General features: G+C 71.3%; 2 protein-coding genes across 6 annotated transcripts; both read left to right on the top strand.

Moving 5' to 3' along the window:
• Positions 1-655: 655 nt before the first annotated feature.
• On the top strand, positions 656-12,537 carry LOC119237281 (tumor protein D54). 3 transcript variants are annotated; one of them, XM_037501474.2, is made up of 7 exons: positions 3,162-3,225; positions 4,659-4,804; positions 6,360-6,508; positions 7,220-7,279; positions 7,799-7,900; positions 10,974-11,022; positions 11,536-12,537. In XM_037501474.2, exons 1-7 carry the CDS (start codon positions 3,207-3,209, stop codon positions 11,629-11,631), a joined length of 621 nt encoding a protein of 206 aa, XP_037357371.1. In that variant the 5' UTR covers positions 3,162-3,206; the 3' UTR covers positions 11,632-12,537. The 3 variants fall into 3 exon arrangements, with proteins under 3 accessions (XP_054554718.1, XP_037357371.1, XP_037357362.1); XM_037501465.2 differs by lacking the exon at positions 3,162-3,225 and adding an exon at positions 3,829-4,029; XM_054698743.1 differs by lacking the exons at positions 3,162-3,225; positions 6,360-6,508; positions 7,220-7,279; ... (1 more) ...; positions 10,974-11,022; positions 11,536-12,537 and adding an exon at positions 656-1,338 and having other exon boundaries at positions 4,659-4,732.
• Positions 12,538-14,378: 1,841 nt separating this feature from the next.
• On the top strand, positions 14,379-24,739 carry DNAJC5 (DnaJ heat shock protein family (Hsp40) member C5). 3 transcript variants are annotated; one of them, XR_005123236.2, is made up of 6 exons: positions 16,138-16,268; positions 21,291-21,405; positions 21,576-21,789; positions 22,361-22,532; positions 22,601-22,673; positions 22,798-22,837. XR_005123236.2 is itself a non-coding variant. In XM_037501453.2 (5 exons), the coding sequence occupies exons 2-5, from the start codon at positions 21,299-21,301 to the stop codon at positions 22,899-22,901; spliced, it is 597 nt and encodes a 198-aa protein (XP_037357350.1). In that variant the 5' UTR covers positions 14,379-14,412; positions 21,291-21,298; the 3' UTR covers positions 22,902-24,739. The 3 variants fall into 3 exon arrangements, 2 of the variants coding, with proteins under 2 accessions (XP_037357350.1, XP_037357341.1); XM_037501453.2 differs by lacking the exons at positions 16,138-16,268; positions 22,601-22,673 and adding an exon at positions 14,379-14,412 and having other exon boundaries at positions 22,798-24,739; XM_037501444.2 differs by lacking the exon at positions 22,601-22,673 and having other exon boundaries at positions 16,132-16,268; positions 22,798-24,739.
• The last annotated feature ends 2,401 nt before the right edge of the window (positions 24,740-27,140 follow it).

Raw genomic sequence — 27,140 nt, forward strand, 5'->3', positions numbered from 1 at the left:
AAGCTTGGGTGTCACTGCTGTCCTGCATTTGATCTTGACATTCTGGGGGCGCGTCCAGCCTTCACCACCCACTGACCCCGCACCAGAACCCTCCTGCTCCCCAGCCCCTAAAGACGAGCAGTGCCCCCCCATGCCCGGCTCCGGCTGGGTTTCAGGCGCCCCCAGCTGAGGCGCCCCCGGCCGGCTGACCGCCAGAGGGGAAGGCGCAAAGCAGAAGGCCGGAGCCGCGCAGGGAGGCCCAGGCCGGCCCAAGGAGGAACCGCGGCCAGGCAGGGCCCACCTGGGGAGGCCGTGGGCGCTGCGGCCACAGAAAGAGGATCCGGGCAGGCTGGGGCTTTCCAGCCCGGCTCACCGTTTCCTGGGAAGGTGCCGAGGGCCCCGCGGGCAAACAGCCCCTCCCAAGCCGCCAGGCCTCAGGCGGGGGTGTCCCGGGCTGGCCCCTTGCCCTGGGGGGCCGGAGCCACAGACCTGGGACTGGGGGCCCCCAGCCCTGCCGCGTCCCGGCGCGCGGCCCGGGCCGGGCCGGGCCGGGCCGGGGTCGCGTGACTCACAAAGCCGCGCCCGGGCGGGTCACAAAGGCCCGGGCGCCGCCGCCGGGGCGCCCCGCGCGCGCTGGCGCGTCTGGCCCCGCGCCCCCGCCGGCGCCCCCGCCGAGGCGGGCCTCGCCATGTGCGTGGTGTGCTTCGTGCGCGCGCTGGCGCACGTGTTCCGCGCGTACCTGGCCGCGCAGTACGCCTACGACTTCCGCGGCTGGCCCGTGGCCTTCCGCTGGGACGACGCGCGCGCCGGCGGGGGCGGCCGCGGGGCGCTGACCTGCGCGGCGGCCGCGGCCGGCGTGTGGCTGCTGCGGGGCGCGGCGCTGGGCGAGGCCGGGCCCGGGCGGCCGCCGCGGGGCGCGCGCAGCCAGGCGCAGTGCCTGCTGCGGCAGATCCGCGAGCTGCCCGGCCAGCTGGCGAGCTACGCGCTGGCGCGCTCGCTGGGCCGCTGGCTGGTGTACCCCGGCTCCACCTTCCTCATGACGCGCGCGCTGCTGCCGCTGCTGCAGCAGGGCCAGGAGCGCCTGGTGGCGCGCTACCAGGGCCGGCGCGCCAAGCTGCTGGCCTGCGACGGCAACGAGGTCGACACCATGTTCATGGACCGCCGGCGGCGGCCGGGCAGCCGCGGCCGGCGCCTGGTCATCTGCTGCGAGGGCAACGCGGGCTTCTACGAGATGGGCTGCCTGGCGGCGCCGCTGGAGGCCGGCTACTCGGTGCTGGGCTGGAACCACCCCGGCTTCGGCGGCAGCACGGGCGCGCCGTTCCCGCAGCACGACGCCAACGCCATGGACGTGGTGGTCAAGTACGCGCTGCAGCGCCTGCGCTTCCCGCCCGCGCGCGTGGTGGTCTACGGCTGGTCCATCGGCGGCTTCACGGCCACCTGGGCCGCCATGACCTACCCCGAGCTGGGCGCGCTGGTGCTCGACGCCGCCTTCGACGACCTCGTGCCGCTCGCCCTGAAGGTCATGCCGCCCAGCTGGAAGGGGCTGGTGGTGCGCACCGTGCGCGAGCACTTCAACCTCAACGTGGCCGAGCAGCTGTGCCTGTACCCGGGCCCGGTGCTGCTGCTGCGCCGCACGCAGGACGACGTGGTCAGCGCCGCGCGCGCCCCGCCGGCCGGCGGCCTGGACGGCAACCGCGGCGACGAGCTGCTGCTGCGCCTGCTGCGCCACCGCTACCCGGCCGTGATGGCGCGCGAGGGCCGCGGCGCCGTGGCCCGCTGGCTGCGCGCGGGCGGCGGGGCCCAGGCGGCGGCCTTCTGCGCGCGCCACCGCGTGGACGACGACCGGTGCCTGGCGCTGCTGCGCGCCCACCGCGCGCGCCTGGAGCAGGAGCAGGAGCAGGAGCGCGGCCCCGCGGCCCCGGGCGCGCCGGCGCCGCACGGGCCCGCCTTCCCCTGGCTCGTGGGCCGCGGCCTGAGCGCGCGGCGGCGCCGGCAGCTCGCGCTGTTCCTGGCGCGCCAGCACCTCAAGAACGTGGAGGCGACGCACTGCTGCCCGCTGGCGCCCGAGGACTTCCAGCTGCCCTGGCGGCTGCGGCCCGCGCCCCCGCCCCCGCCCCCGCCCCCGCCCCGCGCCCCGAGCCAGTAAAGCTGCCCGCCGCACCCCGCCTCTGACTGCGCGCCCCGCGCCCGCCCCCCCGGCCCCGCGCCCCCGCCCCGCGCCCGCCCCGCGCCCGCCCCGCCCCCGCCCCGCCCCGCGCCCCCGCCCCGCCCCCGCCCCGCGCCCCGAGCCAGTAAAGCTGCCCGCCGCACCCTGCCTCTGACTGCGCGCCCCGCGCCCGCCCCCCCGCCCCGCGCCCCCGCCCCGCGCCCGCCCCGCGCCCGCCCCGCCCCCGCCCCGCGCCCCGAGCCAGTAAAGCTGCCCGCCGCACCCCGCCTCTGACTGCGCGCCCCGCGCCCGCCCCCCCCCCGCCCCGCCCGCGCACCCCCCCGCCCCGCCCCGCCCCCCGCCCCGCGCCCCGCCCCGCGCCCCCGCCCCGCGCCCGCCCCGCCGCGGCCCTGCCCCGCCCGCCGCCGCCGACGCGGGAGCCGGCCCGGGCGGCAGGGGGCGCCGGCGAGCGGAGGGCGAGCGCTCTGCGGCCGCGAAGGGACGTGGGCGCCGGGCCGGGCCCAGGAGACCGCCGGCCCCGCGGGGGGCAGGGGCGCAGCGTCGCCCCAAGTCCCGGGGGGCGCCGGCCGGGCCGGGGGAGGGGCCGCGCAGAGCGCGGGCCGGGGCGCCTCCTCCCGCGCGGCCGCCGACGGCCCCCGGGGAAAGGCCGCGAGGGGCTCGGCCCCCGCCGGAGCCCGGCGCCCTGCGACGGAGCGCGGTCCTCCGCCTCCCCTCCGGCCCGCCTTCCCCGGCCCCTCCCGCCGCTCTACCCGCGCGTCTCGCTGGTGCAGCGACGTGGGCGGGACTCCCTCAGAAGCGGCCTTCCTTTCCGGCCGCGACCGCAGCCTCCGCCTATCAGGTTGGAGCAAGTGCAGCGGGCCCGGGCCCCTCGCGCCCTCATTGGACGCCGTTCCTGGGGGCGGGACGAGGGCGGAGCGGCGTCCAGGCGGAAGTGGGCCGGCGCGTTGTTGATTACGTTGCGGGCGAGGCTGCGGCGGTTCCGCTGGCCGGTGTCTCGCGGCTCCGGCCCCTCCGGCCCCCGCGCCCCGCGGCCCGCAGCCGGGCTGGCCGCCGCCTGAGCATGGACTGCGCCAGCCAAGGTACCCGCCCGCCCGGCGGCCCGGGTCGCGCGCGTTTCCGCCTGCCGCGCCCCCGCCCCCGGCGTGGGTGTCGCCGCCCGGCGGCTCGCGGCGGGCCCCGGGGACGCTCCGGCTGGCGCTGGCGCTGGGCCCGGGCCGGGCTGCCGGCGGCTCCCGGCGCCGCGCATTGGGCGCGGCGGCCCTTGGGTGGCAACGGCCCGGCCCCGGGGGCCCGGCGGGGGGCGGGGCGCGCCGGCAGGTCCTCGCTGGGGGCCCCGCGCGGTCGCGCCTTGGGTCGGCGTGGCCCCGGGGGCCCCGCTCGTCGCCCCTCGGCCGCGGCGGCGCGCTCGTGAGACGCCGGGGCGGCTGGGGTCTCGCTCTCTGGAGGGCGTCCTGCGCGGCCGGCCGCGCTTCGGCCCGGGCGCCCGGCGGCCTTCGCTGTCCGCTGGCCCGTGCGACTCGGGCGGGCTCGGCGAGCAGCGGCCGCGCCGGGGCTCGGTCGGGGGAGACGGCGCGCCAAGGCCTTTGGGCCGAGCCGCGGTGAGCGGCCGCTGCTGAGGCCGGGCCGCAGGACGGTGCAGGCGGCCTCCGGGGCGCTGTCCGCGGGGGCCCTGCTGGCCCGGCAGGCAGGAACTCCCCAAGGGTCTGCGTTCTCCTTTCCTTCGAAATGGGAAACCCCGAGGCTTTAAGGCATTTGTCTTAAACTTGGCACAGCGGGTTCGGTGCTGATGAAGACGCACGGACAGGCTTTTTGGAACATTTGCAGAGCCCGAGGGCCAGCGGCGTCCTGGAGGGGCTGTGGCTGGGCCGGAGGCCCCTGGCTCGGTGTGTCCACAGTGGTCCGACCCCCCGCGGGAGGCGCAGGCTCCCAACCTCGTGCCTTTTACATGACTCACTTTTAAACGCAGCCAGAGCCTGCCCCACAGCGCTGACGAGCTGCTGCCCGGAAAGGGCGTGTCGGGTGTGTCCCCTCCACGTCCCGGAGTCTCTGCAGACTGCGGGGGTGGGGGTGCACAGAGTGGGGAAGTGACCGGAGGAGCTTGGGCAGGAGCCTGGCCTAGCGGAGAAGCGTATGGGCCCTCCCACCCCGGCGAGGGCCGGTGGACTGAGGGGCTTCGTCTTGCTGGCCACGGGCAAATCAGCCACGTGCAGAGTGGGTGTGTTTATGGCTGAGTCAAGTCCCTTCTCTGGCAACGGTGAGAGACCTGGTGGGTGGCCTGTCTCACCCGTAGGACCGTCTCCTGCCTCAGGGTCATCTTGGTGCAGAGCAACCAGCAACGGTGTGATGGGGCTGCCACTTCCCGCAAAGTGGCCCCAGCCTCTGCACACCCGGCCAGGGCAGGGGCCTCGTTAGTCTCTGCGCCCCCCCCCGTTCTTCGCCCTTCACTCTTCTCAGTGGCGACCTCGGTTCCGTTTACTGACCTAATGCTCTTGGCCTCATCGTGTCTCTGCAGACATAAACCTGAACTCGCCTAGCAAAGGTCTGCTGCCTGATGCCATGATGGACGTGCCTGTGGACACAGCCGTGGCTGCCCAAAGTCCTGTCACGGAGGGCCTGACAGAGGCCGAGGAGGAGGCGCTCAGGGCTGAGCTGGCAAAGGTACTGTGTCGGAGCTGCACTCCTGGGTGACCCCAGTCTGCGTGCTTGTGCTTGGCGGGCAAGGGTGCATCCGCACGGGCACTGCTGCCCCTCACCGCTGCTTCGCTGGTGTGGTTTGCACGTGGTGTTTCAGGGACCCACCAACCTTCCCGTCCTGGCTCTTAATTTTTCTTCTAGAAGGGCTTCTCTTGTAAAAAAAAAAAAGTGCTTCACATGATCTTTTTAAAGCAAGGTTCTCCAAAGGATGTGGGAGTTCGGGACAGAAGCTTCCAGATGTGGTTTCTATTTAGACCGGTAGCCAAGGGCGTGTCATTTTCTGCGTGGTGCTGGCGACCCACTTGGGATTCCAGAATCTGAGGCTCGAGCTCTGCTCACAGGTCTCTGCCCTTTCCACAGAGTCAGCCCCATCTGCGGTACTGCCTGGGGCTGGTCCAGGCCTGCAGCTAGGCCCGGGGCTAGCAGGCTGCTGTGGAGCAGCAAGTTCGAGGATATTTGCATTTCACATTTTATCTCAGAATATGTCTCATTAGAGGTTAAAACCACACGGCACTGGCCTTTTTCAGAATTGAGTTACAGGGGAAAGGGATTCTCGTGTCTCTTCCAGTTTTCAACTTATTTGTCCAAGATGAGACCCCTGAAGCCCATTGCTCCTGCCGTGGCCCACGTGTGTCCGGCTAGTGGTCGCAACTGTTAGCGTGATCTATAGCGCTTTGGATAAGATGAGTTCGTGCTTTCTTTCTTTTTTTTTATTAACGATTTGTTTATGCACACAAGAGCTGGGGTGCAGGCCAGAGGTGGGGCGGGGGAGAGGATCCATCAGAGACAGAATGGGGAGCAGAACAGGAGGAGCCACTGAAACACACTTCTGAGGGGAGCAGCGGGGAGACAGGCGAGGTCTGATGCGTCCAGTGGGTCACTCCCTGGCCGGGGATGGACTCTGGCCACAGTGGCTGGCGACAGCTCCATAGCACAACGCTTTAACCCCTGCGCCACCAGGGAGGCCCTGAGTCTGCACTTTTTAATTGTTTTTTGTTTTTACTGTTTTCTAAAGCAGAATCCAGTAACGTGCGAGGTTCTGAGCTGTTTCTCAGTATCTCAAGCCGGGCAGCTGCTTGTTTAGGAAAGGTTCTTCGCGCAGAAGCTGGAAACACTGAAAGCGGGATGGGCTGGAAGATGGTCCTTTTTAAAGTTGGGCTCTTCTCCCCGGGGTCCGCGATGGCGTCTTTGCTGTTGCGGCTTTTTCTGCTACTCAGCTTGGAAATCCTTAAGCCCGAAAAGAATGTGCGTCTGACAAGCGGGACTGCTGCTGCCGAGACTGGGGCCTCTGGCCCCCCCGCCTGTCGGCCGGCAGTGCCGCCTCCCTGCTTGGGGTTCGCTGTGGGTGCCGGTGGGTGGTGCTGCCCGCAGCCCCGCGGCCAGAGCCAGAGGGGAAGCGATGTCTCCCTCACACCTGAGCCGTGTTCCAGGGACGCTGTGCCAGCCACGCTTGGCTGTTCAGGCCCCAGGCGGCGTGTCCCCCGCAGCCGCGCTGGTCCTCACGGCGGGCTCTTGGCAGGTGGAAGAGGAGATCGCCACCCTGCGCCAGGTGCTGGCAGCCAAGGAGCGGCACTGCGGAGAGCTGAGGCGGCGGCTGGGCTTGTCCCCACTGCAGGGCCTGAGGCAGGGCCTCTCCAGGAGCTGGCAGGACATGCAGGTCTCCAACGCGTAGGTACCTGCGCCGCCGGGGCCCGCTGGGGGTGTGGCCGGGGCGGGGGACGTGAGTGGCGGGAACGGGGTCGAGTGTGCCCTTTGCGCCTGGGCAGTCGCGGGCCTGAGCCCTCGGCACCGGGCTCTGATGTGCTTGCTTGAGAAGCTCTGGGCCAGTGTCTCGAGCAGCTGGGGGCCCCCGGCTGGTCACCCGGCAGAAGCTGACGACCCACGTGTCAGGGTCTGAGCTTGCGAGGCCGGTCGTTAGGTTCTTGGTTCTCCATAAGCCTTTCTTCTGCGGGCCCCGCCACCGGAGTGGACGCCGGCCTGCTCATGGCGGGGTCTGCTGCCCGCCCCGCAGGCCCAGCTGTGGTCCGTGGACCCCTCCGCGGGCTCCTCTGGCCGGGGAAGGCCTTTCCTGCTGGCTCTGCGGCCCGGTCCCCGCGGAAGGACAGAGCCCTTGTGTGTCCCGACCCTCGCCGTGGGAAGCCCACCTCTGTCCTGGGGCGCATGGCTCTGAGTCCCCAAGGGCGCCGGTCGGAGGGGCTCAGACAGAGCCCTGGTTCCCTCGTGCAGCCAGGCGCCCGCCTCCTCGCCGCACTCAGTGGTGCCCTCACAGAGGCCTGGTCCGTGCTCGGCGGCCGCCCCTGCCCCTGCCCCCGCCGGCCCTCTGAGAGCTCAGTGGAGGCGGCGCTTCTGCGTCACTCAGTGCAGACTTTCTGTTTCTAGCTACGTGAAAACGTCAGAGAAACTTGGGGAGTGGAACGAGAAGGTGACCCAGTCGGACCTGTGAGTCTCCGCTGTCAGCGCCGCCCTCCTCGCCCTGCCCGCGGGTGGCGTTTGACTCTGATTTTTTTCTTCTCCCAAACGCCCGTGAAATTGCCTTTAAACTTGGGTGCTGTCCTGAAGGAACCCACCTGGCAGCAGAAGGCCCCCAGGACTTCCCTGGACCCGCTCCTTAGCTCAGAGGCCTGGCTGGGTTTGGCGGAGCCCCCAGCTCTCTGCGGCCTCGGCTCTCGGCAGGCCAAGGGCCGCCAGGCCAGGGATTGACCGACTGGGAGGGCCGCAGGCCTCGCTCCATGCTGCTCCTGGGTCGTCAGAGCTACACGCAAACTGGGGTGTCCTTGGGTTGGGCAGTGTGGGCCATGCCATGGGCTGCCCCGAGGGATCGTGTCAGTTGGGGTGGGGGAGCTGGGGTGCTGGCGGCACACCAGGCTGATCCCTCTCCCCTCCCTGCGCACCTCGTGTCCGTGGCGCCTGGCTGGCGCGTCTCCTTTGACTCGGTTGTGACTGCTGTTTTTTTCCCAGCTACAAGAAGACCCAGGAGACGCTGTCCCAGGCGGGACAGAGGACGTCAGCTGCCCTGTCCACTGTGGGCTCTGCCATCAGCAGGCGGCTTGGAGACATGAGGTGAGGGGCCTGCTCAGCCTGGAGGCCTGGGCATGTCAGTGCAGCTTAGGGGCTTTGGAGCCACTGTCCCCAGCAGTGGGAGGTTCAGGGGCCCTTGTCTGCAGAGGGCAGGCACCAGCGCCTTGGGCAACCCTGGAGCCGGGGCTGTTGCAAGGCTTGCGCCGTCCACTGAGGCTACTGAAGGGACCTGGTGTGGCCGGTCTGGTGGCCAGGACAGGAGCGGGCCACTCGGCCCGCCTAGCGCTTGCAGCTCCACGCCAGGGACTCCGCCTTGGCATTGGCTCCCTCATGACCTCCCTCAGGGTCTCTGGAGAGCAGGAGGTGACTCGTGGCCTCTCGACTGTGCTACCAGCCTCCCCCCAGTCAGCCCGTGACTTGCCCTGTGTGCCCTGCTCTGGCTCAGGCCTAGAGGGGCCTGGCCCAGCTGCCTCCCAGCTAGGCCCACAGAAGCCCCCGATGTCCACACGCCCTGCCTGGTCTTGACCTGCTCGGCGCGGGCCCTTCGCTGCCAAGAGTCAGGGCCACTGCCCTGTAGCCTTGCCCTGCTCTGGGCTCTGTTCCCGCGGCTGTGGTGGTCGGACCTGTGGGCTTGGCTGCTGAGGAGTCCCCCGCTCTGACCTGCGCCTTTTTCCTGAGGGTGGGCGTGTCTGTGCCTCTCGTGGCAGGCACTCTGCCGTGACCTCGCTCAGCGGGACCCAGAGCCAGACTCGCCTTTCGTTTTCAGAAACATCAAGGGGGGGGGTTGGCTTTCTGCACGGGTGGCAGGATTTGTGGGCCCATTTCTGGAACTATCTTGCGTTGTGGGTGCGGTTGTGTCTCTTCCCTCTGGAGTGCCTGCTTCAGCCGCCTGCGCCATGTTGTGGGGTACCCGGTGGCAGACTGGCCATAGGCCTGGCCGGGCAACCAGGGGTTCCGTGGGGGAAGTGTCTGTGCTTCCTCAGGATGCAGTCCCTGCCCCCCCCGCCCCCGCTGAGTGTGCTTAGTCCTGCGTGTTGGGGGGGTGCTGCTGGGTGGTCCTGGGCATGGGCAGCGCTTCTCCGAGGACAGTGACCCATGTGTCCACCTGCTCACTCCCCGGAGACTGGCATGGCCGTTTCTGTCCGCACACTCAGCTCGGGGCTTCTGGGCGCTGTACACGCCAGTGGTTACCTCTGCCACGTCCAGGGTCTGAGGCTCTGATGACTTGGGGCCTTGTGGGCCCCCGTTGTCCCTCCGAGAGCACATGGGGTTTCTGAGGTTCAGACCTAGCAGCGTCCCTGGTTTACCTCGCTGCTCCTCGAGAAGGAGAGCCGGGAGGCAGGCGAGTAGTCCCTGTGGCCACTGCAGGGGGCGGGCCCGGGCCTCGGGACAGCCTCAAGGGAGACGTGGGGAGGCTGGAGGATGCCAGGCGTCGGGCCTGGTGACAGGGTGGTCGTGGGCGTCCCTGTACACCTGCTGGCGCGGGCGGGCGGGGCCTGCCGTCTCTACCATAACACAGGTCTCTCCTTTCCTCCTGCCGCCTGCCTCAGGGCCCGCCCATTCTCACATTCCTTTAGGTAAGACTGGCGCTGGCGCCTGTGGAGGGCCATCTCCCGTCAGGGTGGGGTAGACACTGGCTGGCCCAGAGGGGTGCGGCTGGGTATGGCCAGGACCTCGGAATTGGGTCGTGCAGGTGTGGCCCGGGCTCCTGCAGCTCCCCAGCCCCAGAGACGAGCCACGTACCTGTGGGGGGCTGTGCTGCACCAACTGAACCCCCCCGAAATGCTGCGCCCCTTTCCTTCTCCCAAGAAGCCGACACGCCCCGTCCAGTGACGCAGACTCCCGCCAGACAGCATGGCCCGTGGACAGCCTCCCGGGGCCCTCAATGCCTGCTCGTCAGGCATAGCACCGGCGTCTGGTGGGCTTTAGCTCACAGGTTTAGACCCCCACAGCTGCGGTTGGTCTAGGCCCCCCAGGACAGTCTGTGGCTGGTCTAGATCCCCCTCCCAGGTCAGCCCGTGGTGTCTGATTCTTCTCACTTGACTTGGCTTCTTTCTTCCAAAGAGCTGCTGAGCTCGCGTGCCGCCGAGGGCGCTGCACCAGCAGCTTTCTGGCTCTGGGCTGGGGTCGTCTTAGGTCCCCGTTGTCTTGCTCTCCTCAGCCACGTGTATTTCTGGGGTGGCTGTCCCTCCTGGGGAAGGGGCCTTTGGCGCAGCGGCCAGGCCTCGTTGGGCTTTGCCAGGAGTGGGGTCTTGCGCCACCCTGTGGCCAGTGATGTGAGCCGGGGGTGCCTCCTGCTAACTCTTGCTTCCTTCTCTGCTTCTCCCACGCTTCCAAGTAGCAGCTCCTCCATCCGCCACTCGATAAGTATGCCGGCCATGAGGTAACGTACTCGGGGCACCGTGCCCCGAGCCCTCGCGCCCCCAGAGAGCGGGCAGCATGGTGCTCCTGCTGGCCCAGACTTGCCATACTCTGAGCTTCTTGTCAGCTGTGGGTGGGAAAGACTGGTGGACAGGAGAGCTGGCGGGAGGCCTCCAGAGGGGCCCCTCGCGCCGGCCTGGGCTTCATCAGCAACCATCTAGGGCTGCCCGCAGGCTCAGGCAGGGGGGGACAGAGACAGGTGCCCATACGTGGCCTGGGCCCTGCCCATGTGCTGGGACTCTGAGCGGCCACTGCAGCCCCTGGGCATTCGGGTTGGCTGCCAGCTCCTCCCCTGCCCCTACTCCTCTGCCTCCCGGACCTGTCCCTGCTGCCCTTCCCTTCGCCCCGAGTGCAGAGCACTGGGTTTCCCAGCCCCTGCGTGTCCTTGCAGCAGGGTGAGCCCGGCCGAGGGGTGTGCGGCTCCCCATGGCCCTGGCCTGCCCCACTGGCCAAGCCTGAGTCTTCTGTCCACGGGCCACTGAGTGTGACTGAGCACAGTGCTCATCTGGGGAGCCTCTTGAGGGACTCCAGCTGGCCCTTTTCCCAGAGACTGCCCCCTCCCTCTTTACCCGTCATGTTTTTACAGCGGGATTTCAGGATGCTGTCGGAATGCTCTTTCCGATTTAGGGGGCAGAGCAACCGTCCGCTCCCTACGCCCACACCTCTTCCTCTCTCTCTCTCTGTTTCTCAAAAGGAATTCCGCGACCTTCAAGTCTTTTGAAGACCGAGTTGGGACCATCAAGGTAACTGATGGGGCGTGGCCGCCTGAGGGCCAGTCAGTGCAGGACTGATCTAGAGACCCCCATGTGCCTTGCCCGGCTGCCCAGGGTCATCTCAAGGGTCTGGGTGGTGCTGAAGCAGCTGAGGGTGGGCCGCTCCCCACGGGCCCTCCAGGGCGCTGCCTTCCTCCCGTCCTGCCCACACTTTGTGCCCATCGGCAGTTCCAAGCACGTGTTTCAGGGACACACCTGTAGCTCATAGTGTCCACAGGGCAGCCGTGTCATGCACACAGAAGGTCAGGCGTGAGAACCGCAGCCCCAAGAGCGCCTCACCCACGGAAGCATGTGGCATGTGGTCCCGGGGACTGGCCCCTGCGCGCCGGGGCCTCTCCAGAGGCACACCTGGCCGACCCCGTGCTCCTCTGCACGGCTCAGCTGTGTCATGCCACGTGAGCTCAGGTTGAACCCCAAGGCACAGGTTCAAGCCTCCTGCCCTCAGGCCATCTCAGGTTTGCCTCTGTCTCTTTCTACCCGTAGACCAAGGTGGTGGGCGGCAGAGAGAACGGCAGCGACAGCCTTCCTTCCCCAAATGGGAGTGGCGACAAGCCCCTGCCCGACCCCATGCCCTTCTAAGCCTGCAGCAGCTCCGCCCGGCCGCGGAACACGTGCCAGCACACTCTCACCGCCGACGGGAGCACCGCGCCACCAAACCGCCAGCAGCATGGCGGGGGCCTCCGTCCACCTGGCCACGGCCGCTGCGTCAGCCACAGTCAGAGGGCAGTTTTGTGTGCGGACGCTTCCCACGGAAGTGAGCAGGTGCGGCAGGTCACTGCGCCACCCCCCTGGGGCAGGGCAGCGGGCCGGGCAGCCTGAGCGAAGCCTGAGCGCCCCGTGGCCCCCTTGGAAGCGCGGCAGAGGCATGGGGAGCCCAGCGGCCCTCCCAAGGCATGGGCAGGAAAGGCCTCCAGGAACCTGCTGGCCTGCAGCCCTACCCCAGGGCTGAGGGGGACACGGAGGCCGCCCACCACGCTCCCAGGGCACGCGCTTTGCTTGTTAAATGTAGTGGGCGGTTGAAGAGCGAGACTCAGCAAAGCAGCTTTAGCCTCATAGAGAACATTATTTCTTTGGACTCAGCTGAAATACAAGCCTTACGTCACCCTCCGCTCCCCTGTTTATAATGTTTTTACATGTAAAGCGGGTTCCTTGTGGCCTGAGCAGAGATCTGGGGCCACCGCCGCTCGCTGTCACACTCTGTCCCGGCATGAGGCTTCCCTCCCGGTCGTCCACGGCTCTGGGGTGGCTGTGAGCCGGGTGGGGCTCTGCGGGGCAGGGGCTGGGTGTCCTTCCTCACAGCTGCCCACCCCGTCCCTGGCCTTGTGCCTTCCTGGCTCATAGCGGGCAGAGCCTGGCTGTGGGCATCAGCCCGCCTGGGGCCCTTGGTGTGCTCCGGGGCCCGAGCCACTGGGCGCGGGAAGGGTGGGCTTGCTTACCCTCTCTTCAATAAATCTTTTCTGGGGAAATTGTTGGCTGTGTTGTTGCTGCTTTGAGGGGGACGGCAGGGTGGGCCTTGTGGGCCCCCACCCGCAGGGGCAGCGGTCACTGGTGCAGGCCTTGGGGTCCCGGAGGATGAGGAGGCACTAGCGAGTTTGCAAGATGGGTCAGGCACGAGCCTCAGGCATCCAGCTAGCTGGGCTAGAGGCCAGGCAGGTTCACCCCCTGGCATGGAAAGGCTGGTCCCCGGGAGAGGGTGCCCACTGCCCCTTGGGCAGCACAGGCGACACCTCCCACAGCCCCCTTGACTCGGGGTCATGCAATGACAATGCAGGTAAATAACTGTCCTGGGCTGTCCAGCAAGTGAGCTGGGGGGTGGGGAGGGCGCAGACACTAGGCAGCTGTGTCTGAACGTGCAAGAGGCTGTGCAGGGATGTAGGTGGGGTCCCTGTGGTAGCCCTAGGACCACTTGCGGGTGTCCCCATGTCAGATCTACTGGATACAAGCGGAGAGCAGGGACCTCCCTGCACCCCTCCCCCACGTCACCCCGTGTGGGCCCGCTAGCCGAAACCTGCCTGCTCCGCCGCCCGCTTGGTTACGTGCAGTGTGGCCTCCAGAGCGAGGCCCGAACCTGGTGGGTTATCTGACCTAAAAGAATGTAGGATACTGGCCCCAGCAAGGCTCCCTTCAAGTTAAACAAGAGCAGGATGCGGGATTGCCCTGGGGAGTGGGCACACATCTTGGGGTGTGACAGGGACCCCGGGATGCTGACTGATGTGCCACCAGGCGCCCCAGAGACTCGGCGGTGGGCACCTTGTAGATAAGACGGGGGCCGCGGCCGGGGTCGGTTACAACGCTGGGCGGTCAAGCAGGTAAGAACGCCGGGTCCGCCATCTCCTGCGCCCCCGGAGCCCTGGGTGGCTGGGCACATTTTCAGGCTCACCCTTTTCTCTGCCCTGCCCTGTGTAATTGATGCCGCAGGGTTGGTCTGTCACGAAAAGGCCAGATCGGGGCCTCCCTGGTGGCGCAAGGGGTTAAGCGCCGCGCTGTGAAGCTTGAAGCTGGCCGCGGCCGCTGCAGCGCGAGCTCAATCCCCAGGCCGGCGGGGAGCGCCCCACAGGGCGCGGCGGACCTCTCCGGTCTCCCCGCTGCTCCCCTCAGCGGGGGGTTCCAGTCAGTCCGCCCGTTCTGCTCCCCGCCCCGTCTCTGACCTGCACCCCGCACCTCTGACCTGCGCCCCAGCCTCGTGTGCATAAATCAATCTTGGGGGAAAAAGGCCTGATCGTCCTTGCTGGGCAGCTGCCCGCGCGGTGCCGCCGCCCCGCCCCGCCGCTTGGCCGGCGCAGCCCCGGAGCGCCGCCCGGGAGCCGGGGCCGGGCCCGCGGCAGGGATGGCGCGGGGCCGCGCGCGGGCCAGGCGGGCCGTGGGGGGCCCGGGCGAGGGCCGTGGGGGCCCGGCCGGCGGGGAGGCGGCCTCGGGGCCGCGCGCGCCGGCTCCCGCTCCCGTCCTGGACGGGGCGGCGACGCCTGAGGCCGGGCGCGACGCTCGGGCCCTCGGGACCGCGCCGGCCGCCCCCGCCCCGCCCCGCCCCGCCCCGCCCCGCCCCGCCCCGCCCCCGGCGGCGCTTCCGGCCTGCGCTCGGGCCCCGCCCCTGGGCGGAGCCTGCGCCCGCCCGGCCCTCGGGCCCCGCCCCTGTGGGCGGGCCCTCAGCCTCCCTCCTGGGCGCAGGCGCGCCGGCCCCGCCCGCCGCTGCCCACGTCCTTCCGGGGCCGCGCGCGCCGGTGCGTGAGCGTGCGTGGGCGAGCGTGAGGGTGCGTGAGCGTGCGTGAGCGTGCGTGAGCGTGCTCGCCCCCGCCGCCCGAGCCGGTGCTGCTCCGCGCCCTCTGCCGCCGCCGCCGCCGCCCGGGCCCCGAGGCGCAGCCGGTAGGAGCGCGTCGCCAGCAGCGGGCGCGGGGCGCGGGGCGCGGGGCGCGGGGCGCGGGGCGCGGGCGGGGAGCTCGCGGGCGGGCGGCCGGGCGGGCGGGCGGGGGCGGCGCGGGGCCTGGAGGACGAGCGGCCGCCCGGGCCCCGCGCCGCGGCCACCTTTGTCCTGCGCGTGCCCGGCGGCGCGGCCCGAGCTCCGGGGCGGGCGGGGCCCGCGGGGCCACGGGAAGGGCCGAGCGGCCGCGCGGGGCGCGGGGCGCGGGGCGGGGGGCGGGGGGCCCGCGCCGCGCCGCGCCCCGCCCGCGGGCCCCGCCCTGCCGGAGGCCCGGGCCCCGCCCGCCCCGCCCGCGGCGCCCCCCGCCCGCGGCTCTCGGTGCTGCGCGCGGGGCGCCCTCGCCGCCCGCGGCCTGCCGGGGGCGCCCCGGGTCGAGGGGAGCCGAGCCCCTGGCGCGCCGGCCCGCGGGCTCTGGGCACTGCCCCCGCCCGGGCCCGGAGCGCGGGACGGTCCGAGGGACCCCTGTCCGGGCTGCCGCCTCGGGGCGCCTCTGGGCGCCGGCGGGAGGGGGCGGCGGGCGGGCGGGCGGGCGGGGAGCGCGGCGCGCCCCCTGCGCAGCCGCCGGAGACGGGGCCCCCTCCAGGGCCCCCTCCGTCCCGCGCCCGCCCCGCCTGGGGCCCCGCTGGGGTCGTGGCAGGTGCTGTGGGGCCGAGGCCGGCGGGGCGGGCGCGGGCCTTGGGGGCGCGCGGCTGGGTGTCCCCCCAGAGACTGGCCGGTGCTGCCCGAGGGGACCGCCCGCCCCGCCCCCCGGGCGCCAGACCCGCCTCCCCCACCTTCCCGCACCGGTCGGGGCGGCTGGTCGCCCCCTCCGGGCATTCGGGGAGGGGAGGCAGGGAGCGCGGGCCTGGCCGGCGTGCCTGCCCCCGGGGTCCCTCTTGCCCCCGCACACGTTTCTCGGGCCTGACTTCTCAGCACGTCCGAATCGCTCTGGTGACCAGGAACTCGCGGGCGTCCGGGGTTCTGAGGTTGCGGACCCCGCCGGCCCCTCCCCCGTCTCCTGCTGGGGGCTCTGGGTCACTTGTCCTGGCGCGTGAACCCCACTTCTTGCCCGTCCGGCGCCGGTTGTGAGGCTTGGGCAGCCTCTTGAGTGTCCGGCTCCACGCGTGTCCCGCCCCACCGCGCCGCCTTGGCAGGCCTGGGGGAAGTAGGGGGAGTGTCTGTGCCCTGGGCATGGGGTGCCCCACCCCCGTCTCTGCCCTGTGGCCAGGCCAGCAGAAGCCGGGCAGTCCCGCCTTATCCCGAGCCCTATCCCGAGCTTGCGTTGCCTCAAGGCGGGGGCTGAATCCAGGTCCTGGGGCCCGAGACCCCTCCCTTCAGACAGCCGGCCTGGGGGAGGCCCCAGTGGGACAGTGGACGCCGCCGCCTCTGGCTTCGGGCCCTTCCTCCGGTGAGCCGTGGAGGTGGCGTCCGGACACCCCCTCCAGCAGCGTCCTTGGTGGCCACGTGGGGCCCCAGCGGCTGCTGCCCCTGCCGTGGGCTGCCTTGTTAGGTTCGGGTTTTCTTTTTCTTTGCCAGTTGGCGATAAATTTTGCTTGTTCCTTTGAAGTCAGGAAGGGGCAGGCTCTTCCTCCAGGGCCGCCTAACGCCGCGCGGACGCCGTCAGCCCTGCTGACCGAAGCCGATGCGGATGCGCGCGGGCCGCGTCTCTCACCCCTGCCCGAGGCGTGGCGCCGGCCTCCGCGGCCTGGACTGAACGAGGCCGTCTCCAGGCGAGGCTCACACCACCCCTGGGTGCTGAAGTCGGCGGAGCACATGTGCTCCCCGTCGGAGATCGTGTTTCTTCGCGACGTTCACCAGGACGGTTCGTCCCGCGGGCAGCAGGGCACCCACTTTGTGACTTTACAGCTGGGGAAACAGCGGCATGTTTGCCGGGGCTCAGTGGCGGGGGGTGGGGGGGCAGCCTCCGCTGCGTGGGTGATAGCACGGGACCAGCTGGACACCCCGCCTGCCCTGCCCCCAAGAGCCGGTGGTCCTGACGCTTCTGCCCGTGGTTGGTGTCGGGCGGGACACGCCCCCTGCCTTGGCTCTGACAGACAGACGTGCGTCTGCAACGAGGGTCACTCACACGTCCCCAGGGCATGTCTGGCTGGCCCGCCACACCACCTGGCCTGGAGGCGGGGGCTGAAGTGTGAATGGGGGCTCACCGTGTGGGCGCGCACGGCCTGCCCTGGGTGGGATCAGGGTCACACCCGGGAGGCCCAAGTGGGCCCCTCCTACACCGCCGCCCGGCCTGCTGGGCCCACCCGCTGCTCCCTGACTGGGCTGTGGGTCTCTGCCGGCCTCGCCCCGGGCGGCCCCAGGGGTGCAGGCCAGATGTGCAGCAGGTTGAGAGAACTCAGCGGAGACAGCGCTGGGAACAGATCAGGTAGATTCCCCGAGACACACTGCTGAGGAGCGCGGCGGGGAGACGGGAGAGGTCTGCCGCGCCATGTGGGGATCTCCTTGGCCAGCGGGGATCCATCCGGCACTGCAGGGGCTATGGACCCGCTGCGCCACTGGGGAGGCCTGTCCCTGGCGTTTAGGGGGCGGAAGGGGAGCACCCTTTGCCTCTGAAGCAGCTCTAGCTCGGCAAACGCCTGTGTGCAGTGCGGGGGCGGGCGCGGAGGGTCTCGCCCGCAGGCTTCCGTGAGCGCCGGTGAGTGACCGTGCCCCTGCGGGGCTGCTGCCCGTCGCGCCCTGCCTCGGCCCTCGGCGGCTGTCAGCCAAGGCCTGGAGCTGCAGGTGCGGCCGCCCCAGGAGGAGAGGGTCTGCGTGTCCTCGCCCCGCTGGGTCGGATTCCCTTCCTGCCGCTTGGGGTCAGCGGTGGCGTGGGCAGGACGGGGTGTCTCCCTGGGCACCCCTGCTCCCAGCATGGGCTCCCTGTGTCCCGCGGGCACCTGCGGCTGCTGCCCGTCCGTCCCTCCCCCGCCCAGCGCGGGGCCGTGGGCGGCGTCTGCCCGGGGAGTCCTACCGGGATGGGTGTCGCGGGGCGGGTGGGACTGGGGCGGCCAGTTCTGAGCTGCGCCTGTTGACCGCGGGCCGGTAGTGTCCTCTCAGAGTGGGGGCGCAGGACAGGCCTCTGTGGCCAGGTGCCGGCCCTGCTGCTCGGGGTGGTGCTTCCTGCGGGAGCCACACCCCCATCTGCCCCCCCCGCCCCCGCCCGCTCCAGGGCTCCCCTCTCTGGGGCTTCCCATCTCACGGCGTTTTGTCTTTACAGTTAGGAAGGGAAAGTAAGAGCTTTCAGGTGCTTTTTGAAATTCCCGTTTGCTGACTTTAGAAATTCTTTACAGTTGGGGCCTCCCTGGTGGCCCAAGGGATAGTGCCAGGCTGTCACTGCCATGGCCTGTGTCCATCCCTGGACAGGCGCTGACCCACAGGGCGCAGCAGACCCCTTCTGCCTCCCCGCTGCCCCCTCAGCACAGCTGGGTCCACTCCTGCTCGGCCCCCAGCTCTGAGAAGAGTGGGCACTGGGGAGCGCCCAGGCCGCCGCAACGGTGCCCGAGGGTTTGTGCCGCCTGCCCAGTGCGGGGAGGAGGCAGGTGGGGCAGCGGGCGGCGGGGCCGAGGCGCTGACCCTTGGGCACTGGCCGGCCTCCCCCTGTGCAGCCCTGGAGCTGCCAGAGGCCGGTCCTGCCCTGCTGGCCAGCGAGTGGAAGTCGGGCAGGGGAGGAATCCGCGCGGGGAGCGTCTGGTGCTTCCGGAGCGCGGGGCTGACGGCTCCACTGGCCAGCGGCGAGGACGGACCCCGGGGCAGCGCCCCGTCGAGCCGCGGGAAGCCGGCCCTGCAGGTGCTGTTTGTGGGGTTGGCCCAGGGGGTGAGCCCTGCCTGGGGGGCAGCGGCTGGCTGGGGACCCCCAGGAAACGCGGACGGTGGGCATCGTGGCGGAGGGCGTGGGGGTGAGGGCTGCAGTGGAGGCCCGGCCGACACCTGCCCCCAGCGCCCTCTTGGTCTCGTGGGTGAAGCCCGGGGTCGGGCCGGCTGCAGCTACCCTGGCTCAGCCTGCCGGCCTGCGCGGCCCTTTCTGGCTCCCCGGCGCGTCCTAAGACGCCGGGCTTGGCTGAGCTGTGCAGGTGGCGCTCGCTGCCCGCGCCTGTGCCCGGGCTGTCCCCTCGCGGCTCTCTGCCCCATGCGCCGCGCCTCGGGCCTGGGGGGACCAGTCTGTCGCCAAGTGACCCCGGAGGCCCGCGCACGCGCGAGAGGCAGCCCCGAGGTCTCGGCCGCCGCCTGTCCGCTGCGGGGGCTGGGCGGGGGGCACTCCGCCGGGCTGAGGGCTCCGGACCCCAGGGCCTGGGCGCCTCGGAGCGTGCTGGCGTCACCCGCTTGCGGTCCTCTGGGGCCCAGTGGTCAGCTGCTGTCCAGGGCGCCGGGGATGTCCTGAGCCGCTTCCGGAATGGCCTGGACACAGTGACCGTCGTTCTGCGGCCGCTCTGGACGCCGCCGCGTGGCCGGCACCAGTGGCAGAAGGCGCATCGCTGGCAGGTCTGTCTTCTGGACTTGTCTGAGGGCCAAAGCTTGGCACTGAGGTGGGCAGTGCTGGCCCCGCTGTCCAGTTCTGTGGGCACATCCCAGTGCTGGGGCTGGCGGGGGTGTGCCGCCTCGACACCAGCAGGCGTCCCTGGGCCCTGCGGTCCCGCCGGCCATCTGCAGCCGCCCTGGGGCTCGCCCGAGGCCATAGCCTGGAGCTTTCAGAACGGCCTCAGGACCCTTGCCCCAGCCTGGAGCCTGTCAGACTCGGGCTCTGTGTGCCGTGGCCCGGGCAGGGGCCATGCCCTCCGCCTGGCTTGTGCCCCTGTGGGGTTGCGGGGGGTCCAGGGCCAAGGTCCCTTGCACCTCTCCAGCTTGGCTCCACCTTGCCCCAGGGCCCCGTCCCGCCTCTGATGGCCCCTGGTCCCTCCGGCTTGCCCATGGCCAGGCTTTGTTCCTCCATCCGCAGAGGCTGTCCATCTCGTCTCCCAGCCCCTCCCTGGGCGCTGCCGGGGCCTTGCCCCCATGGCGTCCTGGGGGTCTCTGGCCCAGCATCGGGGGCTCCGAGGGAGGCCTGAGGCCTCGCAGGCGTCGGGGATGCCCCTTCTGCCTGCCCCCCCCAGGACCACTGGCCGTCTCGGGCGAGGGGTCAGCACACCTAGGTCCAGTTTGCATTCCCTGCGGGGGTCTGGGGTCGCCTGTCACCCTTGGGGCTGAGTGCACGGGCTGCGTCTTGGGGGGCTGCCCGGGCCCTCACCGATGCCCACTTCTGTGTTTCACGGTTTCAGGTCTTACTTCCTAGTCTTTGGTGCATTTTGGACTCCGTGTTTGCTCGCCCGCGTGGCCACGAGGGTGCGGAGGGGGTTGGCCGCCTTCCCAGCCGGGCCCTCAAGCCTCGGTTTCTCTTTAAAGCGAAGACGCGCGTCCTGCAGGCAGCGGGGCCGAGCTTGGTTTCTGGCGTGCTCGGCCCGTCCCCCGCGGTCAGGGGCGAGCCGCGTCCCTGTGGCTTGCGCTCGGCCGCCCGCTTGGGTGTGGCGCCCCGTCCGGCTCCCGAGCTGCCCCGGCGCCGCCCGCAGGGCCCTGCCCAGGGCTGGGGGTGCTGCGCTGCCCCCTCAGCTCTCGCCTGTTCTGTTTCTGGCTTTTCCTTGGCTCGCCTGAGCCCGCCCTTCATTTTTTCTCACCTTCCCGCTCCCGGCACCAGGCCCCGTAGGGCGAGGGGTCAGCGCCCGGGTTTGCCGCTGGCCCCTGGGGACGCTGACTCCTGGTTTTGCCCTCGTGGGAGAATTGAACGGGCCGCCCCAGCCCGCCGACCACCGCACAGAGGGCAGCCGCCCCGGCCTCCACATGTCCGGGGCCAGCTGGGTGGGCATCCGGCGCTGGTGGCGCCCGCCCCAGGGGTCTCCAGGCCAGCGAGGGTGACGCCCACGCCCACCGCGGGGTCACAGGCAGCTGTGTTGCGCCTCAGTGTCCCCTGGGCCCTGCCCAGACCCTGTTCCGGGCTTCTTCCTGCCCCTGTGGTGTTGCCTTTGCAGCGTCTGACGTGCCGGGGCCCCGGGAAGGCGGCTTCCTGCAGACACGCCGCAGGGTCAGCTTCTCGCTGCTCCCTCGGGGCCTCGCGTGGCCCCTGGCTGCTGGGGTGGCGCTGCGCCCCAGGAGCAGCACGGTCTCCCCCGACGCGGCCCGAGGCCTTGCTGATTGATCCACGTCACGTCTGTGGGCTCCTTGGGCCCTTCCGTGTGAGCAGCCAGACGGCCTGAGCGAGGGCCGCGCCTGGCCAGCGCCCCGGCTGGCGCTGCCTCCCCCGTGTTTGTGCTCCAGGCCCCCGGCGCGGCCCCCACCCCCTTGGGCCGCGTCTTTCCTTTGCCCGCCGCCTCCAGAGCCCCAGCTGGGGAGCCCCTCCCGCCTCTGGAACGAAGCCCTCAGGGCCGGCCCGGGGGCCGCCCTCTTTTCTGTCCGCGGTTTACCCGTTTCACTGTTGCCAAAGACCCGCTTCCTGGGTTGTGCGCCGGCTCTGTCGTGGAGCCGCCTCGTCGCCCGGCGCCCCCTCCCTGCCCGTCCAGGCCCGCCCCGCGCTGTCCCGCTGCTGTGTCAGAAACGGCTCCCGGCGCCCCCCCGGGCGGTCAGCTCCTGGGGTGTGGACGGGCCGTGCCCTGCGCCTCGGCGGCGGGGGCCTCCCGCGTGTGAGGCTGTTTTGAAAACGGGACTCCCAGCAGCCGAGAGCTTCTCGCAGGCGGCGGTGGTGGGAGCTCCCGCCCTTACCTGGCCCGGCGCTCCGCCGCCTCTGGGCGTTTTCAGCCTTGAGGTTTTGCCGGGGGGTCCGCTTGGGACAGCCTTGGGCGCCGACCGGGGCCCTGGGGCGCTGACCGTTGTGCGCCCGCAGGTGCCGACATGGCCGACCAGCGGCAGCGCTCACTCTCCACCTCCGGGGAGTCGCTGTACCACGTGCTCGGGCTGGACAAGAACGCCACCTCCGACGACATTAAAAAGTCCTACAGGTGAGAGGCCCGCGCGGCGGCCGGGACCCTCCCTCGCCCTGGGCCCCCCAACCTGCCCCGGGGCCGGGCGCGGCGAGCCACTCGGCCGCCGGGGGGCAGCACGGCTCTCGAGGAGGCGCGGGGCGGGGGGGCGCCCTCGCTGGGCAGCGACCGGGCGGCTTGGTGTGCAGGAAGCTCGCCCTGAAGTACCACCCCGACAAGAACCCCGACAACCCGGAGGCCGCGGACAAGTTCAAGGAGATCAACAACGCGCACGCCATCCTGACGGACGCCACCAAGAGGAACATCTACGACCGCTACGGCTCGCTGGGGCTCTACGTGGCCGAGCAGTTCGGGGAGGAGAACGTCAACACCTACTTCGTGCTGTCCAGCTGGTGGGCCAAGGTGAGCGGGCGGGCGGCTCCCTTGGGGGCGAGCACGTCTCTCGGCGTCGCGTCGCCTCCTGGCCAGAGCCCCGTCCCCTGGCGGCCGGAGGGCCCCTCGCTCCGCGGCGTGCCGCTGGAGGAAGCCCGCCGGGGTCCCCCGCCCCGCGTCTGCACCCTGTCTCCGTGCCCGGTAGACGTCTGTGTGTCTCCTGTTAAGTCCCTTTGTTACAGGGCAGGTGGGGGCACCCCAGAACCCTCAAACTTGCCTGTTCTAAGTAGGTTCTGCCGTCCGCCGCCGCCTCAGGGCAAAGCACACTATGGGGAGGCGCTTTAGTGCAGCGCGTGCGAGGGCAGGGGTGCAGCTGATAGAGTAGCTCCCGAGTCACCCTCCCCCCAGCCAGACGGGAGCCCCGGCAGGACGCCGAGCCCGGGAGCCCCCCCAGTCTAAGGCACCTCCCGGGGGGCCGGGCGGAGAGGAGCACCTAGGGACCTGGACGCGGGCCACCACGGCCTCTCCTCGCCCTCTCCCTTCCGAGCGCCGCCTCCCGGCCCCCGTCCAGGCAGGGCCGGGCTCACTGCTGTCCCCGCAGGCGCTGTTCGCCGTCTGTGGGCTGCTGACCTGCTGCTACTGCTGCTGCTGCCTCTGCTGCTGCTTCAACTGCTGCTGCGGGCGGTGCAAGCCCAAGGCGCCCGAGGGCGAGGAGGCCGAGTTCTACGTGTCCCCCGAGGACCTGGAGGCGCAGCTGCAGTCGGACGAGCGGGGTGAGTGGGGCCGGGGCGGCGCTGGGCCCGGGCCGAGCGGGCCCTGACCACCCTATCTCGTCAAACAGGAGGGCCCTGACACTGTGCGGGAGTGTGTGTGGTGCGGCGGGGCCTGTTGAGGTGTGAACGTGGACAACGGAGGTAAAGGCAGACTCGGGCGGCCCCACCCGCCGCGGTGGTAGGCGTAGTCGGGCCGCGCGGGGGGCCCGGGCCGCCAGAGCGCTGAGGCGCGGCGCTGGGGCTCAGCCGGGCGCTTGCTTTCCAGAGGCCACAGACACGCCCATCGCGGTGCAGCCAGCGCCGGCCACAGAGACCACCCAGCTCACGGCCGACTCCCACCCCAGCTACCACACCGACGGGTTCAATTAGGCGCGGAGCAGCGGTGGTGAGAGGACTGGTCAGCACCTGCGCCGCGGAGTCTCGGGCCGCAGCGGCGGGGACCGGGAGGGCGCGCTGGCCCTCCCGCCTCTGTGCCCGCCGCCCACCTCCCCGCGAGGCGCGTAGCATGCGGTCCTTAAAGCAGTTTCGCTGCGGTCAGCTTCCGTCTTCCCCGTGTCAGTAGCATGTGTGGGTCGTGTCCACGTCTGTCTGTCTGCGGCCCCGGCCAGGTCGGGCCTGACGGGCCTGAGGCCGCGCTGCTCCGCCTGCCTGGGCAGGGTCCCCGCGCCCCCCCCCCCCCCGGTGCTGAGACCGCAGTCCCCCGCGTCCCATGGCCGGCAGCTGTCCGCTGAGGAGTGTCGTCACCAAGCTGCGGAGGCCGCGTTTCTACCTTCCGAACGGCCCCTGGGCCGCCTCAGCCCCGGAGCGGCCAGCGCTGGTGGGCAGCCCGGCCACGTCCTCTCCCCCCCGACCCCGCCAGCCCTCACATTCCCGCAGGCCTGCCTGTCCTGTGGCCCTCGGGGGGGACCGTGGGGGCCCTGCCGTCACAGCCGGGCAGCTGAGCGTCGGGTGGCCGCCTGCACGAGCGCCTCCCGCCCCCTTCGCCCCTTCATTCAGCACCAGTGACCCGGACTGAGCTGGACACATGGGGTGCCGGGGGAGCCGCTGGACCAAAGCCTGCTCGGCCGCACGGGCCTTCTCCGGCCCGACGCAGCAGCCCAGCCTCCCGCAGCCCTGGCTCCCGCCCGCTGACCTGCGGCCCCTGCTTGCCCGCCACCTGCCCCGCCCCAGGGCCGTGCCAAGGGGCATGTCCGCAGCCCTTCAGCAGCCGTGTTGGTCCCGTCCTGTTGTTCTGGCTCGTTGAAAGCGGCAGGATGCCGGCGGGGGAGGGGGGCCGCTGTGCACACTGGACCTCGTGAAGAGTTGAGACGCGGAACCCCTGGTTTGACCACCCGGGACGGGGAGGACTTGGGAGTCGTGTCGCGAAGCAGGGGGACGCCTGGACTGTGCTGCTGCGCCCTGGCCGAGGCCCCCGCGGGTGCCGGCTCTTCCTGGCACCTCTGGCTGTGGACTTCCCGCCGGGTTGCTGGGAACGCCGGCCCAGGCGGGGGCGTGTGGGGCGCAGGCTGGAAGTCGGCTGAACCCAGACTCCTGCAGAACGTTTAAAAAGAAGTCTCGAGGGCCGGCCGCGCCGTCCAGGGGGCGTTCCGCTGGCTCTGCGGGCAGCACCTCTCCCCGTCTCAAGACTCCTGCTTCCCTGGCAAGTGGAGCGCGGCGGTGCCCTTGGGTGTGTCCCGCCGCCTGAGGCCGGTGCTGGCCCGCGGGGGCGCTGGCCGGTGTGCGCCGAGCGTCGGGGCCGCCGCGCCTGCTCTGTGATGTGCCGCCTCTTGTCTCCCTTCTGTCCTCCCTCCGTCTCCGCCTGCGTAGATAGTGCTGCTTAGCGTGTGGTCTCTGATCGGCCGGGCAGTGCCCGCTGGACCTGAGGGGCAGAGCCAGAGGGCGCTGGCTGGGCAGCAGGCCCCTCGGGCGTCACCCCTGGGGGTAAGGGTGTGGGGTGGCCGGCCTGGGGCGTGCCCGCCCCGCACATTCCTGCCCATGGGGCTGTGGGCCTGCCATGGCGCGGCCCGCCGTGTGTACATATGTGCGTGTGTGTGTCCACGCCGCGGGCGGGCGGCCAGCACAATAAAAGTCGGCTCCAAACAGCCTCTGGTTTCTTGGTGAGTTGGGCAGGAGTGGGCCTGGGGAGCCCCGGGACTCGAGCAGGTGGCTGGAAACCCCCTCCCGTGAGCCGTCACCACCGGTTTCTGCACCTTCCCGGGCAGCAGCAGCCCCTGGAGGGCGGGCGTGGGGGGCGGGGGGCGTGTTGGCGCCTGACGCGGGCCCGGCCGTGTGCCCAAGCGCAGGCCAGGTGGGCCTCCCAGGAGCCTCCCGCCTGGAGGCCGGCCGAGCCAGGGGCTGCTCCTGGGTCTTCCTTCTGTTCTGGCTTGGAATCCCGGGAAAAATGGCCGCCAGGCAAGTTTATTATAAAAGGGAAGGGGCAGGAGTGCTTGGACGCCCCGGCTCAAGCCGCGGCACCCCGTCCCCTCGCTGGAAGCCCTGACCCGCGCAGCTGCCGCAGGGGCGCGTCGTGTGCCTGGGCTGAGGGGCCCGGGCCCGCAGAAACAGCCTCTTCTCTCACTGGCGCCCTCGAGACACCCCCGCCCCCCCGCAATCCAGAACCCCTTGGGGCGCGCCCCAGCGACCTGATCTTGGCTTAGTCTTGGGTCTCTCCGCCAGGCAGAACACGCCCCAATGGGTGTGCCGATGGGGTGTGGGTCCACGGACCCTGCCCTCCCTGCCCCTCCCCTGGGCTGCCGCCCGCCGCCCAGTGCTCCCTCTGCCTTGGCTAGGGCCAGGGCTAACCCCTGCCCGCCCCTGCGGCCCGCGCGACCACCTCTGGCACACCTTGGGGGACTAAGCAGGATTTGGGTGGGGGCAGCGCTGACCCGCGGCAGGGCCTGGGCCTCCCTGGTCAGAACAGCCTCTGCCAGACACCCCATCCACGCCGATGCCCCATGGCTCGAGCGCCTGACCCCTGCCCTGGCCACCTCCCTGGGCCGTGGAGGTGGAACTCCCCGGGGCCAGCCCTCCCCTCAGCCACAGGACCCCTGGGGCCTCGGGGCACCGGCGCCGGAGCCAGGCCCAAGGCCTCCCTGCTGTCCCATGGAGGCCACTGCGAATCCCGGCTCCCGGCCCAGCCCTCCCACTCCCGCCCACCTTGGCTTGGTCTTGGAGACCCCGACCCCCTGGCTTGCCCCAGGGGCTCTGTGCCCCCCGCCCCCAGTGCAGGTGCCCGGTGGTGCTTCCCGACTCCGGGCGGCCCCAGCCCCACCCAGGCCTGCCTTCCCCGGCCTGGCCATGTGCGCCCAGCGCCGGGGCTGGGCCGTCCCCCGGCGGGCACCCCGGGCTCCCTCGGCTGTGGTGGCTGCTGGGAGGGGTGGCGCCTCCCGGGCTGACGAACCTGAGAGTGAACCCCGGACTCAGCATTCTCAGGCTGGACAGCCCTGGAGGCGCCGCCTGGCCCCGTGTCTCCCGCAGTCTCTGGACACTGGAGGAGTGCCAGGTGCTGCCCCTCAGCCTCTGCCATCCCACCCCTGGGCTGAGCCCCCGGCGCTGGAGGCTGCAGCACCGCGTCCCCTCGCCGGAAGCCCTGACCCACACAGCCGCTGCAGGGGCTCCTCGTGTGCCTGGGCTGAGGGGCTGGGGGCCCCAGAACAGCCCCTTCCCTCACTGGCGCCCTCCAGACCCCGGGGCAGTCAGAAAGCCGCCCACCTCCACCCACCCGTCCTGGCAGGAAACGGGCCCAAGAGCCCCCTCAGCCTGTGGCCTGGCCGCCAGAGCCGCCCGAGCGCGGCCAGTGTTCAGGCCTCGGTCCCTCTCCCCGGGGGGCTGGCCCAGGGCAGGTGGCTGAGAGGGTGGGGCCGCGACCCTCAGGCCGCTGCCTGCTCCCGCCGCCAGGCCTGCCGGTGGGGGCTGCCCCTTCCTCTGAGCAGCACTCCGGGCTCTCCAGCAACGCAGGCGCCCATCCCCAGCAGGCCAGGGGGCCGCTGCCGCCCACGGCGAAGCAGGGCGAGGCTTCACTGGGGCCTGGGCCCGAGCGAGCGCGGTTGGGCCCTGGAGACGGGCGAGGGTCTCACCAGGCTGGGGGAGTGCCCTCGCGCGGACCTCGGGGCAAGCTGGTCCTCGAGCCTGGTGCCTGCCGGCGCCCGGACTGGCCTCCCCCGCCCCCAGCGCGCCCTCGGCCCGCCACTTCCTGTCCCCGCCCATGACCGCCCCCACGGCCCGCGGCGGCAGGGCCAGGCCTGCAGGACGGGGGCGGCTGCTGCCAGGCGGGGCCGCCGAGGTGCGCGGGGCAGGCTGGCCCCCGCAGGCCGCCCAGAGGCCACGCAGCTGGCCTTCACCCCAGGCCGGGGCAGGGGCGCCAGGCTGGGCGTGGCAAGCGCGAAGCCCTGGCCGCCTCACCTGCAGCCGGGCCCAGCGCCCAGGGCGGCCCCCTCCCTCCTGCAGCGCCCACGCGGATTTCCGCCGGCCCCGGCCCAGCGAGCGGCGGCGGGGCGGGGCTCCGAAGCCCGGGGCCTCCGTCCAGCCCCGGTGGCCACAGCGGCACCTGCACGGCCAGGGCCGGCCACAGCGCGGCCCTCGCCGAGCCCGAGCGGGAGGACGGCCCTGCGCGGCCCGGGGCCCGAAGCG

Source organism: Talpa occidentalis, unplaced genomic scaffold, assembly GCF_014898055.3.
Source record: "Talpa occidentalis isolate TD23 unplaced genomic scaffold, MPIMG_talOcc4v2.1 talOcc4.10, whole genome shotgun sequence".
In the NCBI taxonomy this organism is placed as follows: Eukaryota; Metazoa; Chordata; class Mammalia; order Eulipotyphla; family Talpidae; genus Talpa; species Talpa occidentalis.